This window comes from Stegostoma tigrinum, chromosome 24 (assembly GCF_030684315.1).
Source record: "Stegostoma tigrinum isolate sSteTig4 chromosome 24, sSteTig4.hap1, whole genome shotgun sequence".
NCBI lineage: Eukaryota > Metazoa > Chordata > Chondrichthyes > Orectolobiformes > Stegostomatidae > Stegostoma > Stegostoma tigrinum.
In genome coordinates this window covers 26089633-26109736 of record NC_081377.1, presented here as the reverse complement: position 1 = coordinate 26109736, position 20104 = coordinate 26089633, and the positions used below count along the sequence as shown (strand labels likewise).

The window sequence follows — 20104 nt, the reverse complement described above, 5'->3', positions numbered from 1 at the left end:
TGGTATCAATGTGGACTTCACCAGCTTCAAAATCTCCCCTACCCCCACCGCATCCCAAAACCAGCCCAGTTCGTCCCCTCCCCCCACTGCACCACACACCCAGCCCAGCTCTTCCCCTCCACCCACTGCATCCCAAAACCAGTTCAACCTGTCTCTGCCTCCCTAACCTGTTCTTCCTCTCACCCATCCCCTCCTCCCACCCCAAGCCGCACCTCCAGCTACCTACTAACCTCATCCCACCTCCTTGACCTGTCCATCTTCCCGGGACTGACCTATCCCCTCCCTACCTCCCCACCTAAACTCTCCTCTCCACCTATCTTCTTTTCTCTCCATCTTCGGTCCGCCTCCCCCTCTCTCCCTATTTATTCCAGTTCCCTCTCCCCATCCCCCTCTCTGATGAAGGGTCTAGGCCCGAAACGTCAGCTTTTGTGCTCCTGAGATGCTGCTGGGCCTGCTGTGTTCATCCAGCCTCACATTTCATTATCTTAGATTGTTCATGTTTTTTTAAATTGTTACATTCTAAGCAACTGAAAAAAATATTCCTGTAATTGCCTTTCAACACCTTGTCCAGGGTAATTGAGCCAGACACACTCTTGGCCCATCCCAACTTTATTACAGATTTGACATGATCTCGCCACAATACTTCGCCCACATGTAGCAATGACAGACTGATGTACGCAGCCGCAGGATCGGGTGATCGATGGTGCTGGTTCGATAGCGCTGTCTGCGCCTGCGCAGGGCGCCGGGTGGATGATGCAGCCACTCGGAAACTGATGCAACCGGCGTTTTAGAAGCGGACACCGGCAGAAGGCGGCTACGCGGTAAGAGCTGACTCGGACGGGCTTCCTCTACATTGGGGAAACCAAGCGGAGGCTTGGGGGCCGCTTTGCAGAACACCTCCGCTCGGTTCGCAATAAACAACTGCACCTCCCAGTCGCAAACCATTTCCACTCCCCCTCCCATTCTCTTGATGACATGTCCATCATGGGCCTCCTGCACTGCCGCAATGATGCCACCCGAAGGTTGCAGGAACAGCAACTCATATTCCGCCTGGGAACCCTGCAGCCCAATGGTATCAATGTGGACTTCACCAGTTTCAAAATCTCCCCTTCCCCCACTGCATCCCTAAACCAGCCCAGTTCATCCCCACCTCATTAACCTGTCCTTCCTCCCCACTATCCCCTCCTCCCACCTCAAGCCGCACCTCCATTTCCTACCTACTAACCTCATCCCACCTCCTTGACCAGTCCGTCCTCCCTTGTCTGAACTATCCCCTCCCTACCTCCCCACCTACACTCACCTTTACTGGCTCCATCCCTGCCTCTTTGACCGTTCTGTCTCCTCTCCACCTGTCTTCTCCGCTATCCATCTTCAATCCGCCTCACCCCTCTCTCCCTATTTATTGCAGAATGCCATTCCCCTCCCCCATTTCTGAAGAAGGGTCTAGACCTGAAACGCCAGCTTTCCAGCTCTCTGATGCTGTTTGGCCTGCTGTGTTCATCCAACGTTGCATCTTGTTATCCCGGTCCAGCCCGGCAGTTGGGAAAGGGAGTAGGCATAGCCGGTCTGGGGAGTGCGGAGATGGAGCAGGCCTGGTCTGGGCGGAGAGGAAAGGGACCCCATAGGGTTCTGAACGAGTCAGTCCTGGCCTCTGGGGGCCATGTGTAGAATCCAGCAGATGATGTCCTTCCACCCTGGGTGGGTGTGGGCTGTGTGTGCATGTGGGGGAAGTGGTGGTGATGGAGTTGGAGAGAGATGGTGATGATGGCAATGGGCTAGTGGTGAAGAGAGATGGTGGTGGTGGGCTGGAGCGGGGGGGAGAGATGATCGGTGTAGAGGGTTGGGGGTGAATACATGATGGAATAAGTCGGACCTTTGATAGTGATAGACCTCATGTGAGCTGTGATTATCTTTTAAAAGTTAATGGCTTTTTTTTCTTCCAGTTCATGCCTGATAATTATTAGGAACATTTGTCATCATGGGCGACAGTGCGAATGTTCAGGAAAAACTCAATCTAATCACCAGGAACTTGCAGGTATAATCTTTCTGTATAAATAGTTAACCTACATGAGATCAGAAGATTCCTCACAGAACAAAGCTGTGTGGAATAGGTTGCTTGGTAATGGCGAAAAATACTGGAATCTTTGTGTGTCAATTGAATTGTGAAATCTGTGGAATGTAGGCCAAATAACCTCCTCCAACATGGGGATGGGCAGCACAGTGGCTCAGTGGTTAGCACTGCTGGCTCACAGCGCCAGGGACTCGGGTTCAGTTCCAGCCTCAGGCAACTGCCCGGGTGCTCCGGTTTCCTCCACAGTCCCAAGATGTGCAGGTCAGGTGGATTGGGCATGCTAAATTCCTCAAAGTGTTCCGGAATGTGTAGATTAGGTGGGTTATAAGGGAATGGGTCTGGGTGGGTGCTCTGAGGTTCACTGTGGACTTGTTGGGCCAAAGGGCCTGTTTCCACACTGTGTGGATTCTGTGTCATCCGTATATTTTTAGGTGGCATGGTGGCTCAGTGGTTAGCACTGCAGCCTCACAGCAACAGGGACCTGGGTTCAATTCCAGCCTCGGGTGACTGTCTGTGTGGAGTTTACACATTCTCCCCGTGTCTGCGTGGGTTTCCTCCGGGTGCTCCGGTTTCCTCCCACAATCCAAAGATGTGCAGGCTAGGTGGATTGGCTATGCTAAATTGCCCGTAGTGTTCAGGGTTGTGTGGGTTATAGAGGGATGGGTCTGGGTGGGATGCTCCAAGCGGCGGCGTGGTCTTGTTGGGCCAAAGGGCCCGTTTCCACACTGTAGGGACTCTAATCAAACATAGTGAAGTTGTGAAACTGAAACTGTCTTGAAATTTTCACATTTCTGGGTAGTAAACTGATGACTGAATTGTGAGATGACTAAGAAAATAGACTGCGAAAGTATGACAAATGATTATGAGCAAATTACCTTTAATGAACAATGTTCAAATCATTACATTGATAGTAAAACAAGAATCAGATTAAATGGAAAGCAGCCAGTGCTGAACCAGGTGGATATTTGATTACCTTTCAGGGAGCAGTAATTTCACACAAAGATCACCTTTTTTGACAGTGTTTTGATCTTTCAAGGTTTCCATGCTCTGGCAGCTTCATGTTTTCTATTTGGCAGATTGCCACCTGAGCAGCGATGTACCTAAGGATGAGATGTCTGCTCATTTTGCCATGATTTGTGGTGTTGTGCTTTTCTCTTCAGTTAGAAACATAGGAGAAGGATTGGGTCATTTAGTCTCTCTGCCAGTGAGGATCACAGCTGCTCATCCACCACCATGCTATATCCCTGAATTATCCCTATATCGCTTGATGTAATTAATAACTAGAAATTAACGCTCTGTGTCTTGCGCATAGTTTTTTTTAATTCATTCACAGGACATGGGTATCAGTGGCTGGCCAGCATTTATTGGCCATTCCTAGTTGCTCTTGAGAAGGTGGCGGTGAATTGCCGCCGTTCATTTGTAGTAGGTAGATCCACAATGCTATTCGTGGAGGAGTTTCAGGATTTTTACCCATCGACGCTAAAGAAATGGTGACATTTTTCCAAGTATGGCTGGTGACTGTTTTGGAGGGGTGCTTGCAAATTGTAATGATCCCATATATTTGCTACCCTTGTCCTTCTCGATGGCAGTGCTCATGGGTTTGGAAGATGCTGTCTAGGGAGTTTTAGTAAATTTCTGCCATTTTAAAATGACAAAACTGCTGTAACTGAACACTGCAGGTAAAATCTTTGTGGATATGGTACCAACTAAGTGACTGCTTGGTCCTGGATAGTATCAAGCTTACTGTGTTATTGGAGTTGCAGCCTTCAAGGTCAATGGCAGTATTCTGTCACACTGCTGACTTGTGCCGTATAGATGGTGGGCAGGGTTTGGGGAGTCAGAAGACGGTTACATGCTGCAAGATTCCCAGCCTCTGAGCTGCTCTTGTAGCCACAATATTTAAATGCTGTGTCCAGTTCAGCTTCTGGTTGATGGTAACCTTCAGGATCTTGAGAATACCCAATATTTGATGGCAATGTTTAGATTTTCTTTTGTTGGAGTTGACTGCTCAAAAGTGCTGATCAGGGTTGTAAATCCTATCTCTAGAGGGCGAGAGTGCTATTAGGTCGAGGTGGGAACAATGTCATATCATTGGGAGTACTCTGTGTGTGTGTGTGTGTGTGTGTGTGTGTGTGTGTGTGTGTGTGCGTGTGTGTGTGTCAGGTAGGTTGCTGGACTGGCCGACATGTCTGCATTAGGAAACGGTTGTCAGGCCTGCTTGGGAGGGTTTCTTGGATTAGGTGCGAGCTGCTGTCCGGTGCTGAGTTGAGTTCACTCTAATAATTAGCTCAGAGTAGTTTTAAAATCTTCTAAGGTTTCCTTTGTAAACGTTCGACTAATTTTTTCAGAATTTTCTAGGTGCAGTGTGATTACCAACTGAAAGTTGTAATTTCTAGCATTATTCCTGGCTTGGAGTCTGCTCCATTTGGGATTTTTATAAGGTCCCAACATGCAACCACAGTCTACTGTAAAGCAATAACCACTTGGACAGTGCAACTTCTGGTTAATGCTTGAACCTCTCCATTGTTCTGGGCTTGATAATTACAAAGATTCAGTATCCTCTAAGTCAAGAAAGTCTTCCTCTGTCCTAAATGGTGTGTCTCTTGTTCTGAGACTGTTCCCAGGTTCTTGAATCGCCAGCCAGAGGAAACATTCTATCTGCATTTACGTTGTTTAGCCCTTGAAGAATTTTGTAAGTTTCAGTGAGATCACCTTTCATTCATCTAAACATTAGAGATTTCAGGCCCCAGAATTATTCAGGGGAGCTTCCTGTTTTCAATGTCAACAGCAATATGATAGGGAAGAGAATACATGAGGTGGTTTCCCACTATCTTCCTTATGTGCTTAAAGGAAGCACTAATCATGTCCCTGAAATATCCTTTGATTGAAGGAGTTTTTGTTCTTTTGCCAACACAATCAAAAATTCAGTTCCACCATTCGACTTGACTTGTAACCCACTGTATGGGATTCTGACTTGGGCTTAGGGCAATTTGGAAAATGCCAGGAAAGGAGAACTTCCTGTGGTCTAAAATTAGCCTACTGACCTAACATACCCTTTAGACCAGCAAATGCAAGTTAATTTTATGTTAAAACGTTTTGCTCAGTCGACACGGACATGAAGAAAACAGACTTTTCTTACATTTTTTTGCAGGAGGTCCTTGGCGAAGAGAAGTTGCGTTCAATTCTGGAGGAACGGGATTTGAGTGTCTACTGGGGGACAGCTACCACTGGGAAACCTCATGTGGCATACTTTGTGCCAATGTCAAAGATCGCTGACTTCCTAAAAGCTGGATGTGAGGTAGAGATTGGTTTTCATACGTTTGGTGACGTAACAGCCATGCACAACTGAAAGCCATGTCATTAATTTAGCTCTTATGTTACTGTAAGCCACAAGAGGATTTGTATCATAATGTAACAAAAAACAAGTTTTTCGTAAACCTGATGTACGTTGCAGCGCCCCTTACCTTGAGACAACTGGTTAACATTTTTGTTTGGTCTCCTCTGTAGAGATGGCAGATCAGATTATGCTGTTTAGGAGGGAGGTACACAGGTAGAAAATGGTGGTGAGGGAGTTTCGACTGTAGAGATTCCATGCAGTCCTCTTGTGAGTAAGTAGTTCAAATTGTAAAACCCCATGGTCATCTTTTAGTTATAATCTTGTAGAAAACTGACAGAGTAGGTAGAGGTTTGACTTTTATTAATAATTCTAGTTTCCGTATTACATTGTCGTTGCAATATTGCACAATGGATTTCCATGTTTATTTTTAATTGGGGAAATTTGGTGAGCTGATCTTGGTGAAGCCAGTGATGAGGTTTATAATTGGTCAGTGGGTGAATATGAAAAATCAGTTCAGGAAAATATTTTATTAACATTTCTTCTCTAGGCCTCCACCTGCCCCTCTTTCCCTGTTTACTTCAGATTCCCTCTTCCGTTCCCCCATTTCTGAAGAAGGGTGTAGGTCCGAAACATCAGCTTTCCTGCTCCTTTGATGCTGCTTGACCTGCTGTGTTCTTCCAGGTCTACACCTAGTTATCTAAGATTCTCCAGCATCTGCATTTCCTACTATCTCTGGAAAGGAACAGAGCTTGGCTGGAACAAAAACAATGGGTGCAGTTTTCCCAGTTTTCTTTAATCAATGTGGGGGCAGATATGTTAGGTTGCAAATAAAATGCCACTCCCACTGCTGAGATAATGCAACCTAATGAAAGTCAGTCAGCACATTAAGTCCTCCCCACTGGCATCCTGTGTTGGCAAAAGTTTGTCTGCTGTTTGAAGACCAATAGCTTTTGGAGTTCCTAAGACAACTGGTCAAGGCCTACATCTCAGGGATCCAGCAAGCAAAAGGTAGAATGTTTTGACATCTTTTCACATGATGGCAGTCCCGAGAGAGAGTGGTCACCTCTCTTGTCACCTCATCTATGCCATTTGGGCACTTAGAGATTCCTCCTCCCTCCCTATCACACTCTCTCTATTTTTCTCTGTCTCTTTCTTTTCTCTTTCTCTCTCTCTCTCTCTCTCTCTCTTATTTCTCTCCTTTCTTCCTTCCTCGCTCCCCTTTCTCTTGTCGCTCTTCTGTCGCGCTGTCTGCCTCACTCCCCTTTCTCTTGTCGCTCTTCTGTCGCGCTGCCTGCCTCACTCCCCTTTCTCTTCTCGCTCTTCTGTCACGCTGCCTGCCTCACTCCCCTTTCTCTTCTCGCTCTTCTGTCGTGCTGCCTGCCTCACTCCCCTTTCTCTTCTCGTTCTTCTGTCGCGCTGCCTGCCTCACTCCCCTTTCTCTTCTCGCTCTTCTGTCGCGCTGCCTGCCTCACTCCCTTTTCTCTTCTTGCTCTTCTGTTTCGCCGTCTGCCTCGCTCCTGCTCTCACCCTCTTTCTGTTGCTCAGTCTCTGTCTCGCTGCCACTCTCTTTCTCTCGCTATCACTCTGTCGCTGTCTTTCTCTCACTGTCGCTCTCGCTGTCTCGCTCACTCTTGCTCTGTCGCTGTCCAACTCTTGCTCTCGCTCTTCCGCTCGCTCTTCCACTCTTTTTCTCACTCTTCTGCTCTCTTTCTCGCGCGCTCTCGCTTGCTCTTGCTCTCACCCTCTCTTTTTCTTGCTCTCACTCGCTCTCTTTCTCTCACTGTCACTGTCCTTATCTCTCTGTCGCGCTGTCGCGCTCTTGCTCTGTCGCGCTCTTGCTCTGTCGCGCTCTTGCTCTGTCGCGCTCTTGCTCTGTCGCGCTCTTGCTCTGTCGCGCTCTTGCTCTGTCGCGCTCTCTCTGTCTTGCGCGGTCACTCTTTCTCGCTCGCTCGCGCGCTCTCTCTCCCTCTCGCTCGCGCGCTCTCTCTCCCTCTCGCTCGCGCGCTCTCTCTCCCTCTCGCTCGCGCGCTCTCTCTCCCTCTCGCTCGCGCGCTCTCTCTCCCTCTCGCTCGCGCTCCCTCCTTCTCCCCATTCCAAACAATTAACTGTCAGGAAGATTGCCACATGCCCAGAAAGTAGGTATTTTGTAACCAGTAAGTTGAGGCCATTAATTGACGACATATGAGCTTTAATTGGTGCCAAATTGAGAATTCCCTCAATGGGGCTTCTCATCCAAAGCTTAATTAGTAAGGCAGTGAGAAGGGTGGGAAGTATCTCACCAAATTATTTGCCTTTTATGCCATCTCCAGAAAGGGGAACATTCTTACCCAATGGGTTAACCTTCCTAAAGTTTAAGTGGAGGAAATTTCTGCTCATGTAGTACTGGACATGTGATAAATATCCTGACAACATGAAGGCAGTGAAAAGTGGTCAAGAGAAGTGGAGGTATTGTAGAATTGGAGGTATATCTACTTAGCTTCCTATATTTACACCGTATTTCAGTTTCTGTATGAATATTTTACAAGGTATATCCCAAATTCCCAGATATAATGAAAATTGTTGGCTAATTATTCATCAAAATAATGGACAGAGTTGCCCCTTTCATTCCAGGTAACTATTCTGTTTGCTGATTTGCATGCCTATTTGGACAACATGAAAGCTCCCTGGGAACTGCTGGAACTGAGGACGCAGTATTATGAACATATTATTAAAGCGATGCTCGAAAGTATCGGTGTGCCAATAGAAAAACTCAGATTTGTAAAGGGAACTAATTATCAGTTAAGCAGGTAAGAGCTAAATATTAAATCTCTGATCATATAATGTGAGGACATGTAGGATGGAAATGCTTTTCCTGCTTTTTAAAGACTTTCGCAAATTTTTGCATTTACAGGGAATACACTTTGGATGTTTACAAATTATCCTCTGTGGTGACTCAGCATGATGCCAAAAAAGCTGGTGCTGAAGTGGTTAAACAAGTGGACCATCCACTCCTCAGTGGCCTCCTATATCCTGGATTACAGGTCAGTATGGGAGATGTAGTCTATATAATCTATCCATTATCATTGTGTTGACCAGGATTTCAAGTTATTAAACATAAAGACTGAGTGTATGTTCAAATGACAGTCATAAACAACTTAAGTTTTACTTTAATGGAAGTTTGTCTTTGTCTTCCTCATTTGCTTGTATTATAAATTTCCAATTATCCATTGCATGTTTAAAAATGTATATCTGTTGTATTAGCTCTAGGGTGCTCCTTTTAATGCCTGTGATGAAATTAATGAGCAAAGGATTGATTTTGCGTACTGCTCCATTTGTACAAGTCATAGCTTTAACATGCCTTGCTTAGTTTTTAGCCACTTCCCTCACATTATGTTCACGGCCCTGGTTTAATGTCATTGCTCCCTCTGCCAAATCGTTGTCTTGGCTCAAAGCTTGTTGCCCCAGCCTTGCTCCTTTGCCCTTAGTTTAGGCCAATCCTTTCGCCATTGAATTTGTTTTGTTTTCCTGATCGTTCTTGTGAACTGCTGAATTAATCTAAAAACAAAGTACTGTGAATGTTGGAGATAACAAAATGTGTGGAGCTGGATGAACACAGCAGGCCAAGCAGCATCTTAGGAGCACAAAAACTTTTGTGATGAAGGGTCTAGGCCCGAAATGTCAGCTTTTGTGCTCCTAAGATGCTGCTAGGCCTGCTGTGTTCATCCAGCTCCACACTTTGTTCTCTTGGATTCTCCAGCATCTGCAGTTCCCATTATCACTGTGAATGTTGGAGATTTGAAGTAAAAGCCGGACATGTTGGAGAACTCAGAAAGTGATGGCAGCATTTCTGGAGAGAGGTGTTAACATTTTGAGTCTTTTATGACTCATTCAAAACTCTTCTGCTCTCCGCAGAAGCTGCCAGACCCATTGGGTTTCTCCAGCACTTTGTTTCATAGTGAATAGCTCCATCAAGTGGCAGATGCTGGCTAGTGCAGGAACCCTATTACTCCCTACATTAACTTCTGTCACTAAGTGAAGCCCGGTCAAGCTAAAAGCAGGTGCATGTTTTTGAGCATATTGTATTGCACAGTGATACACTTATTCTATTTAGTAATGAGAACAGAGTGCTATGCATGTATGGTATAGTATTTCAACTAGTACCTTTTCTTTCCTCGGTGAAAAAGTCCAAAGGCACTTATCTCTGCTTTTAACATTGATCCCTTTGGGAGTCTATGATTCACTTAAAATTGTTTCACTTGAAGTCACAATTTTCAGGAACGCAATCAAAACTTGATAAGTGAGGACCCATAGTACTATAAGGTGTAATATCAATACGCACAGAATGTTTAACTAAAGTTTTTAAAAGGATTAAGATTTATTTTTGAAATAATTTTCTACTGTTTTAGGCCTTGGATGAAGAATACTTGAAGGTCGATGCACAGTTTGGTGGAATTGATCAGAGGAAAATATTCACATTTGCAGAAAAGGTAAGCTTTGTACCTTCTCATATTGATTATTACATGAGCCGGTTAGGAAGTCCAAAGCAATTAATTTAAACTTTAGGCTAGTGAATTTGTCTAGAGAAACATACCAGAACTTAGCTGCATTTTTAAAATATCATCTTTCTGCCTCTTAAAAAGAAATGCATGAAGCTTTACGTACAGGATATTGTTTCATGGTAGGTTTTAGACTAAAGCAAATTCTTAACAAAAAAGGCTTCATTAGGCTTTTATTTTGGATGAGGGAACTGACTTTCTGAATGAAAGGTGAGACACTTTGAAGAAATGTGCATATATAATAAATGAAAGCTTTCTAGTTTAAGAAATTTAGATGTGTTTTATTGGGCTGTAATTCGTTAAGTTCTTCTTTTCAGACACAGCATTTCAATTTAAAATGGCATAGCTAGTGCTGTCTGCCTGTGCATTTTTGCCTAGTTTTGCATAATTGCAATGACTGCCAACCAATGTAGTTTACAAATTACAAAACAACTGCCACAAGCATTACATTGGACAGACTGGAAGGAAACTAATCATCAGAATACATGAACATCAACTAGCTGTAAAATGACATGACAGACTTTCCTTAATATCAGTACACTCGGACAATGAAAGCCGTCAGTTTAACTGGGACAATGTAACCATAGTAACTCAAGCCAAATGTAGACACACAACGGGAATTCTCAGGGGCATGGTTCTCATCCCATAATGCAAGCAACAAACACAGAACTGAACCCAATGTACAAACCCATACAGAACAAAACTGGAAATGACACTACTCAGTATAATGGACCAGACAGTATAAATTCCAAGCAGAGCAGAACAACATTGCTTCGTTGGAGGCCTCACTGATCATGTTACCTAGCATGCTGATGAAACGTCTGAACAAAAACAAGCCAGCTCAGCAAGCAAATCAACAACCTCATTCACAACCAGAGCTAGAAATCTTTGCTAAAACCTTAAAGCATAGTTTTTCCCCTTCCAAAATACATCTTTTCAGACATGCTTAGTGCCCTTTTTAATATTCTTATACATTATATACATTTTGTAACGTAACATTCCAGTGTGCAGCAATCCCAGTTAAGGAAGCAAAGAATCATGTATACGTGCATTTGAAATGATGATAATTTAACCTGCTGTGAAATCAATTTGTTGATTAGCGAGTGTTGAGATGATATTGTCTCACATCAGGTACAGCTTACAAGTAAAGACCATAAAACCATAAGACATAGGAGTGGAAGTAAGGCCATTCGGCCCATCAAGTCCACTCCACCATTTAAATCATGGCTGATGGGCATTTCAACTCCACTTCCCTGCACTCTCCCCATAGCCCTTGATTCCTTCTGAGATCAAGAATTTGTCGATCTCTGCCTTGAAGGCATCCAACGTCCCAAGCCTCCACTGCACTCTGTGGCAATGAATTCCACAAGCCCACCACTCTCTGGCTGAAGAAATGTCGTTTCATTTCCATTCTAAATTGACCCCCTCGAATTCTAAGGCTGTGCCCACAGGTCCTAGTCACCCCACCTAACGGAAACAACTTCCTAGCGTCCACTCCTTCTAAGCCATACATTATCTTGTAAATTTCTATTAGATCTCCCCTCAACCTTCTAAACTCTAATGAGTACAATCCCAGGATCCTTAGCCATTCATCATACGTTAAACCTACCATTCCAGGGATCATCTGTGTGAATCTCCGCTGGACACGCTGTAGGGCTAGTATGTCCTTCCTGAGGTGTGGGGCCCAAAATTGGATATAGCATTCTAAATGGGGCCTAACTATAGACCTTTATAAAGCCTCAGAAGCACATCGCTGCTTTTATATTCCAACCCTCTTGAGATAAACGGCAGCATTACATTCTCTTTCTTGATTACGGACTCTACCTGCAAGTTAACCTTTAGAGAATCCTGGACCAACACTCCCAGACCCCTTTGTACTTCTGCTTTGCGAATTTTCTCACCATTTAGAAAATGGTCCATGCCTGTATTCTTTTTTCCAAAGTGCAAAACCTCACATTTACTCACATTGAATTTCATCAGCTATTTCCTGGACCACTGTCCAAATCTTTCTGCAGCTTCCCCACCTCCTCAGTACAACCTGCCTGTCCACCTATCTTCGTATCATCGGCAAACTTCGCCAGAATGCCCCCAGCCCCTTCATGCAAATCATTAATATATAAGGTGAACAGCTGCGGCCCCAACACTGAACCCTGCAGGACACCACTCGTCACTGATTGCCATTCCGAAAAAGAGCCTTTTATCCCACCTCTCTGCCTTCTGTCAGAGCCAATCCTCAATCCAAGCCAGTAGCTCACCTCGAACACCATGGGCCCTCACCTTGCTCAGCAGCCTCCCGTGAGGCACCGTATCAAAGGCCTTTTGGAAGTCTAGATAGATAACATCTACTGGGTTTCCCTGGTCTAACATACTTGTTACCTCTACAAAGAATTAAAGTTGTAATTATGTGTGACTTTAGTCTTAAAATGGTTTTCTACACAAATATGTAGTGGAACCAACTAGCAGGCAGGCTACCCTGGACTGTGGGTATTGTGTAATAATAAAAGAGTACCTGGCACTGTAGCTGTGAGAGACCCCATGAGGATGAGTAACCATAATAAGATTGGATTCTTGATGATAGAAAGTTGGTTTAGATAATTCTGAAATTGGAGTCCTGAACTGAAATAAAGGAAACTTCAGTGGTGTGAGGTGTGAGCTCGTTGTGATAAATTGGGAAACATTCTCCCAAAGTGATAACATTGGACAGGCAATGTTAGACATTTAGAGTGCATGGAGAAATGACAAGAATTTCTCATTCCTGTCTGGCCCAGAAACAACATGGAAAAGGTGGCCCTATCATGGCCTATAAGGGAATCGAAGGATAATATTCGATCCAACAAACGGATATACAAATTGGCCAAAAAGAATAACACACCTGAGGATCGGGAGAAATTTCGATTTCAGCCAGAGGGAACAAAGGGATTGATTAAGAAATAAAAATTACATGACTAATTTTATGGGAAACATACAAACTGACTGTAAATGCTGCTGTTGAAATGTAAAGTTTAAAAGATCAGTGAAGAGAAATATAGGTCCCTTACAAACAGAAACACGAGGATTTGTAATGGGAAACAGAGATGACAGACTAGTTATTTTGCTTCTGTTTTCACAAAGGAGGGTACAAATAATGTCCCAGAAATGTTAGGTAACACAGTCTAGCAACAGGGAGGAACGTAAGGAAATCCAATATTGGTAGAGAAATACTGTTGGGGAAATAATTAGGATTAAAGGCCAGTAAACCTCCAGGGCCTAATAATCAACATCTTAGAGTCCTTAAGGAAGTGACTGAAGAGCTAGTGGATGCATTGGTTGTTATCTTTCAAAATTCTGTAGAGTCTGGAACAGTTCCTATAGATTGGAGGGTAGTTAATACAATCCCACTATTTTAAAAAAGCAGGCAGAGAGAAACCAAGGAATTATAAACTGGTCAACCTGATGTTGATGGTAGAGAAAATGCTGGAATCCGCTATTAAAAAAAAATTCATAGAGCATTTGTAAAATTGTGACAGGATCTCAGTATGTATTTGAGAAAGGGAAATCATGCTTGACCACTCTATTGCAGTTCTTCAAGGATGTGATAAAGAGGGACCAGTGGATGTGGTTTACTTGGCATTTCAGAATGCTTTGCCAGAAGGTCCCACATAAGCATTTAGTGTGTATAATCAGAGCACATGGGACTTGGGGTAATGTAGTGACATGGATGTGGCACTGGTTGGTAGACAGGAAACAAATAATCGGAATAAACGGGACACTTTCAGAGCGGAAGCCACTGATCAGTGATAGGAACCCATCTATTCACCATATATATTGATGATTTAGATGAGGGAAATAAATGTAATATCATCAGGTTTGCGGGTGCCACATAGCTGGCTGGGAATGTGATCTGTGGGAAGGATGCAGAGATACATCAGTGTGATCTGGACAAATTGACTTAGTGGGAAAATGTATTTCAGATGAAGTATAATGTGGCGAAATGTGAGGTTATCCATTTTGGTAGCAAATGCAGCAAGACAGATTATTATCTGAATGGTGATAGATTGAAAAAGGGGTTAGTGTAACAAGATTTGGGTGACCTTGTACACGAGCTGCTGGCAGTCAACATGCAGGTGAACCAGGGATGTGAAGATGGCAAATGATATTTTGGCCTTCATAGCGGGAGGATTCAGATGCAGGAGCAAGGATGTCTTGCTGTAATCATACAAGGTCTTAATGAGGCCATACCTGGAATATTGCATGCAGTTTTGGTCTCCTTATCTAGCGAAGGGTGTACTGGCTATGGAGGAAGTGCAACAAAGATTTACCAGACTGATTCTTGGGGTGGCAATATTGACATAAGAAGAGAGATTTGGTTAAAAATATATTCATTGGAGTTGAGAAGAATGAGGGATTGAAACCTATGAAATTTTAACAGGACTAGACAGGGTAAACACAGGAAGGATGTTCCTGATGATTGGAGAGTCCAGAGCCAGGGATCACAGTCTAAGAATACGAGGTAAGTAATGAAGAATAGTTTAGGAATAGAAGAAAAGCACATTTAGGACTGAGATGAGAATTTTCTTTACCCAGAGAGAGGTGAACCTTTGGAATTTTCTGTCCTTAAAAAGTGGTTGAGGCAAAAACATTTAATGTTTTCAAGAAGAAGGATTACAGTTCTTAGGGTTAAAGGGATCAAAGGATATGAACTGAAAGCGGGAGAGGAGGGATGATCATAGTGAATGGTAAAGCAAGCTCCAAAGGCTAAATGACCCATTCCTTTTCTATTTTCTATGTTTCTTTCTTTAATTTTATGTACTTTCTGTAAAAGCTTTAAAGCAGCACTTTACAGCAGTAGAATTTTTTAAACTTTTTTTTAAGAGTAGCTGAATTAATCATCTTACGCTGTAGAACATAGTTAAAGCAGAGTGGCTGTTACCAGTTATCATAATAATCATTGCTTGTCAAAAGTAATCTATTGGGTGAAGCACTGCATGAAACATTTTGATGGTAAAATACTGTCTGATCAAAAGTAGAAATGCAGTGTTAGCATAACATGCTTTAAGTCTTTCTTAAAATAAATCTTTTCCTAGTTCTTGTTTGTTCTTCAAATGTTCACCTTCTAAATTAGTTGTTCTTTATACCATAAAGTTTTAAAATCTTGAACTACCATGTATATTGATGATATTTGAACTTATTCAGTATCTTCCAGCTCTTGGGTATGCCAAACGTATTCACTTAATGAATCCTATGGTGCCAGGTCTGACTGGAGGGAAAATGAGCTCCTCTGAAGAGGTATTACTTACCAACAAATTTCATTTCATTTGTGATTAATAGTTTAACAGACATTGTGATTTGAAAGTGAGTGACTGTATGGTGCAACAGAATTTACTTTGATGTATAAGAACTCAGTTGCAGTGCAATTCTCTCAGTAAGTAAAACGAAGCCTGAAATATGAAATCTCATATTTCATAACAAGAGATATGAAGTGCTTACTGATGCAGTGAAAATCTTGGAGGAGAGAAGAAATACAAATGTTTTGAAGTATCCGTTCCATTTGATTAGAAATCACGTCAATTTTGATTTAAAATCATTCAGTATTGCAGCTAAGAAACAAATTGTGATAATTATACTCTGTAGGTATCAATCTCATCTGATAGTTGTTGAAAGGCTGCAGCTTCATAGCAGACCTTGTCCTGTTAACAGGAATCGATGATCAAAGTGCTTTGAGAGTCATTGCTACTGTAAAACTAAAACTTGCAATTGAAATTTTTTTGAAGAAATATTGGTATTCCAAGGTGTGAAGTTAAGAGGTGGAACTCTGGCGAGAGAATACTGAATACAAATGTTCATATATGTAATAATTTTCTTTAGGTAATATCTTTTGGATGTTCACATTAATTGTTGCATTTAGGAATCCAAAATTGACTTGCTGGACAAAAAGGAAGACATTAAAAAGAAGCTGAAACGGGCATTTTGTGAACCTGGTAATGTGGAGAACAATGGTGTTTTATCCTTTGTGAAACATGTCTTGTTTCCCTTACATGGAGGTGAGAATAAAGAACATGGAATTTTAGTTATTGTTATCAAAATAGTTTTGGCAAAAATTAGTATTTCTTTACTTTCCATCTTTTGAGACATTCCTACCATAAACGGGCGTAAAGTGGATTTATCAACACTTGAGATTGATGTATTGCTGTAAATTCCAACTTCAAGTTTCTAGCTAATGGGCTGCCCAGTATCAATATACTCCGGGTTTCTACACATACTACAACATTTGCTTAACCAGCAGAATGCAAGTAGCATTCTAAATATTGGCTCATCTTGCAAGGTACAGAAATAGACCAAATGGAAGCTATTCTATAGGACAGTGACTAACTTGATCAGATATTGTTTGCTCTGTAATGTGCAAACTTGCAAATGTGCCAAAGACTGCCACTTTCAGACCTGAAACATGCCTGATTTACCTGTTATCTGAGAAAAGCAGAGTATTGTTCAAATTTGAATGCAAGATAAACAAGCTATTTCACGCTGCTGTGAGTAGTATTTTCCAACAGCAGAATGTCGCCATTAGTCCGAAAAGACATTCTGCTGACTACGCAAGTATGGAACGTAGTGTTTGAATTTCAGTACCAATATGATGCCAGATACTTACACCACTCACGTCCACATTGAGTTGATCAAATCAGCATGTTCTTTCATTGGTTTCTAATAGGTGTGTTTCAGACTATACTCGTCATGACCAGACTTGTAAACACCCAAAGCAAAGCGTCCATGTGATGTGATTCCTCGGTTGGACAGCACTTGCTGAACTATCCGGAATGTATGAATAGAACATTAATTGTAATTTAAGATAATCAGTCATGCACATTTATTTTCCCTAGAATCAGCAGACATTCATACATGATGAACTGTTTTATGTAAACAAAAGGAATGTCTTGAAAATTACACTTCTTTTATTGACATGGGAACTTGGCATTTTTATGGCCCCCCTTTTCTTTCTCCATGCCAATGTCTCAGTTGACTTGCTAATCCTGTGACTCAAATTGTTGTGATTGTTTGTAATTTTGCGTTATTTCTTTTGTTCTGCTGAGTGCAAACCAAAATAACTTCAGCAGCTTGTTTCTCTTTTCAATAACCTGAAAGTTATTTGTGTGATAATATACTGAAGTATCAGGCTGGGGCAGAAGTCAAATAATCACTCATGGATTAAAAACTGAAATTGCTGTTGACGCTCAGCAGGTCTGGCACCATATGTGGAGAGAAAGCAGAGTTAACTTTGAGTCCAATGCCTCTTCATCAGAATAGATAGCAAGTAGGAACAAAGTGTTATGGAGGTTTTGTGAAGTCGTGAATCATGAATTTGTCCCAAAAAATAAATAACAAATATGAACATTCGCATTTCCTTGATTTTTAACCTATTTTTAATTAGCTCAGAACTCGTGAATTTCTCATCATTTCCATGATTCTCTGGAATGGCACTCTCGCAGTTATGGAGCAATGACTATATCTGCTGAAGACGGATTTCTGGGGGTAATTCAGGAGGCACAGCAGAAATTCATCAGAGGAAGAAGAAACACACTGAGAAAAGGGCATGGCAACCATGGTTGACCAGGGAAATCAGAAAAAGCATGAAAGAAAAATTAGACATTGTGATGAAGATTAGTGGGAAGCCAGAGGATCGGAAAACCTTAAAAACCAGCAGAGGATGACTGAAAAAGCAATAAGGGGGGAGTTGAAATATGACGATAAGAAAGCTAGTCATATAAAAAAAATGAAAAGAGTTTATCTAACATATCAGAAAGGTAAGAGAGAGCCTAGTGTAGATAATGGACCGCCGGAAAATGAGACTGGAGAGGAAGTAAATGGAAACAAGGAATTGGCTGATGAACTGAGTAGGTACTTTGTGTCAGTTCTCACAGTTGAAGACACCAGTAGCATACCAGAATTTCAAGAGAGTCAGGGGGCCGAGCTGAGTGTAGTGGCCATCAGTAAGGAGAAGGTGCTGCGAAGCTGAAAGGTCTGAAGTTAAATAAATCACCTGGACCAGATGGACTGCACCCCAGAGTTCTGAAGAAAATAGCTGAGGAGACTATAGAGACATTGGTAGTGATTTTTCAGGAATCTGAAGTCAGGAAGGGTCCCAGAGGAGTGGAAAATGGCTAATGTAACATCCCTGCTTAAGAAAGAAGGATGGCAGAAGACTGAAAACTGTTGGCTGGTTTGCCGGCCTTAGTTGCTGCTAGATTTTGGAATCCACGATTAAGAATGCAATTGCAGAATACTTGGAAGTGCATGGATATAATAGGGCTGAGTCAGCATCGCTTCATCAGGTGGAGGTCATGCCTGATAAATCTATTGGAATGCTTTGAGAAGTTATTGAGCAAGTTAGACAAAGGAGAGAAGTGGATGTGATCTATTTGGATTACCAGAAAGCTTTTGACAAGGTGCCACACAGGAGGCTGCTAAATAAGATCAGACTGCACGGTAAAGAGCTGAAGAAGGACCTACGCCCGAAACGTCAGCTTTCCTGCTCCTATGATGCTGTTTGACCTGCTCTGTTCATCCAGCTCTACACCTTGTTATCTCAGATTCTCCAGCATCTGCAGTTCCTACTACCTCAGACTGCATGGTGTTAGGGCAAGGTACGAGCATGGATAGAAGATTAGCTGACTGATAGAAGGCAGAGAATGAGTATAAAGCGGTCTTTCTCGGGATGGCAGCTGGTGAATTATGGAGTTCCTATACAGTACATTGGTTAGCCTACTCTTAAAATACTGCATTCAGCTCTGGTCCCCCTGCAATAGGAAAGATGTTGTGAAACTTGAAAGGGTTCAGAAAAGATTTGCATTGATGCTGCCAGGATTAGAGAGTTTGAGCTATAGGCAGAGGCTGAATAGACTGAGTCTATTTTCCCTGGAGCATTGGAGGCTGAGGGGTAACTCTATAGAGATTTTTAAAATATCGAGGGACAAGGTCATGTCTTTTCCCCAAGGTAGGTGAGTCCAAAACTAGAGGGCATAAGTTTAAGGTGAGAGGCGAAAGATTTAAAAGGAGCCTGAAGGGGCAGACTTCTCTTGCAGAGCCTGGTGCTTGAATTGAATGAGCAATGGAGGTGCCAGAGGAGGTGGTGAAAGCTGGTACAGTTACAAAATTTAAAAGGCATATGGATGGGTATATAAATAGGAAGGGTTTTGACGGATATAGGCCAAATGCTGGCACGTGGGACTTGATTAATTTAGAGATCGGCATGGACAAATTGGACTGAAGGGTCCATTTCCATGCTTTATAACTCTGAGTTTATGACGTCTGTATTGGATCACAACTATTCACATTATACATTAATGATCTGAATGAAGGAGCCGAGGGCATTGTTGATAAGTTTGTGGATGACACCAAGGTGAAGGGACAGGCAGTCTTGAGAAAGTGAAGAGGCTGCAGAAAGACTTGGACAAGGAGAGTGGATAAAGAAGTTGCGGCTAGAAGTACAGGGTGGGGAAAATATGAAATTAAGCACTTTAGTAGGAAAAAGGGGTACAGATTACTTGCTAAATGGTGAAAGACTTTAGATATCTGAAGCACAAAGGGACTTGGGAATCCTGTTTCAGGATTTCTCTTTAGGTTAATATGCAGGTACAGTTGGCTGTTAGGAAGGTAAACGCAATGTTCGACCTTCGTTTCACCAGGATTAGAATACAATGTAGATATACTGCCGAGGTTGTATAAGACTCTGGTCAGACCGCATTTAGAATATTATGAGCAGTTATGGGCCCCTAATAAAAGAAAGGATGTGCTGGCCATGGAGGAGATGCAGATAAGGTTTGCAAAAATGATCCCAGGGATGTAGGGCATTTCATATGAGGAGAGGTTGAGGTCTTTGTGCCTGTTCTGGGTGGATTTTACAAGAATGAGGGGGGATCTGATTGAAACTTACAGAATACTGAGAGGCCTGGATAGCGTGGATGTGGAGGTGATATTTTCACTAGTTGGAGAGACCAGGACCTGAGGGCACAGCCTCAGAGTGAAGGCATGATCCTTTAGAACTGAAATGAGGAATTTCTTCAACCTGAGAGTGGTTAATCTGGGAACTCGTTGCTGCAAAAGTGTACTGATTGGTAAGGGGCCCAGGGGTTATGGGGCAAAGGTAAATCTACCATGATCCAAGAGGGGAGCAGACTGGAGGGGCCAAAT

The 20104-nt window shown here is 42.7% G+C and overlaps 1 protein-coding gene across 1 annotated transcript in view; it reads left to right on the top strand.

Annotated features, from left to right (window-relative positions):
• Positions 1-704: 704 nt before the first annotated feature.
• yars1 (tyrosyl-tRNA synthetase 1) overlaps positions 705-20104 on the top strand; it is a 39257-nt gene continuing 19857 nt past the window's right edge. Inside the window, exons 1-8 of the mRNA XM_048557960.2 lie at positions 705-821; positions 1944-2035; positions 5223-5369; positions 8019-8194; positions 8299-8428; positions 9794-9874; positions 15116-15208; positions 15828-15963. Of these exons, the coding sequence (XP_048413917.1) occupies positions 1979-2035; positions 5223-5369; positions 8019-8194; positions 8299-8428; positions 9794-9874; positions 15116-15208; positions 15828-15963 (820 nt within the window). The 5' untranslated portion in view covers positions 705-821; positions 1944-1978. The remainder of the gene's footprint in view (positions 822-1943; positions 2036-5222; positions 5370-8018; positions 8195-8298; positions 8429-9793; positions 9875-15115; positions 15209-15827; positions 15964-20104) is intronic.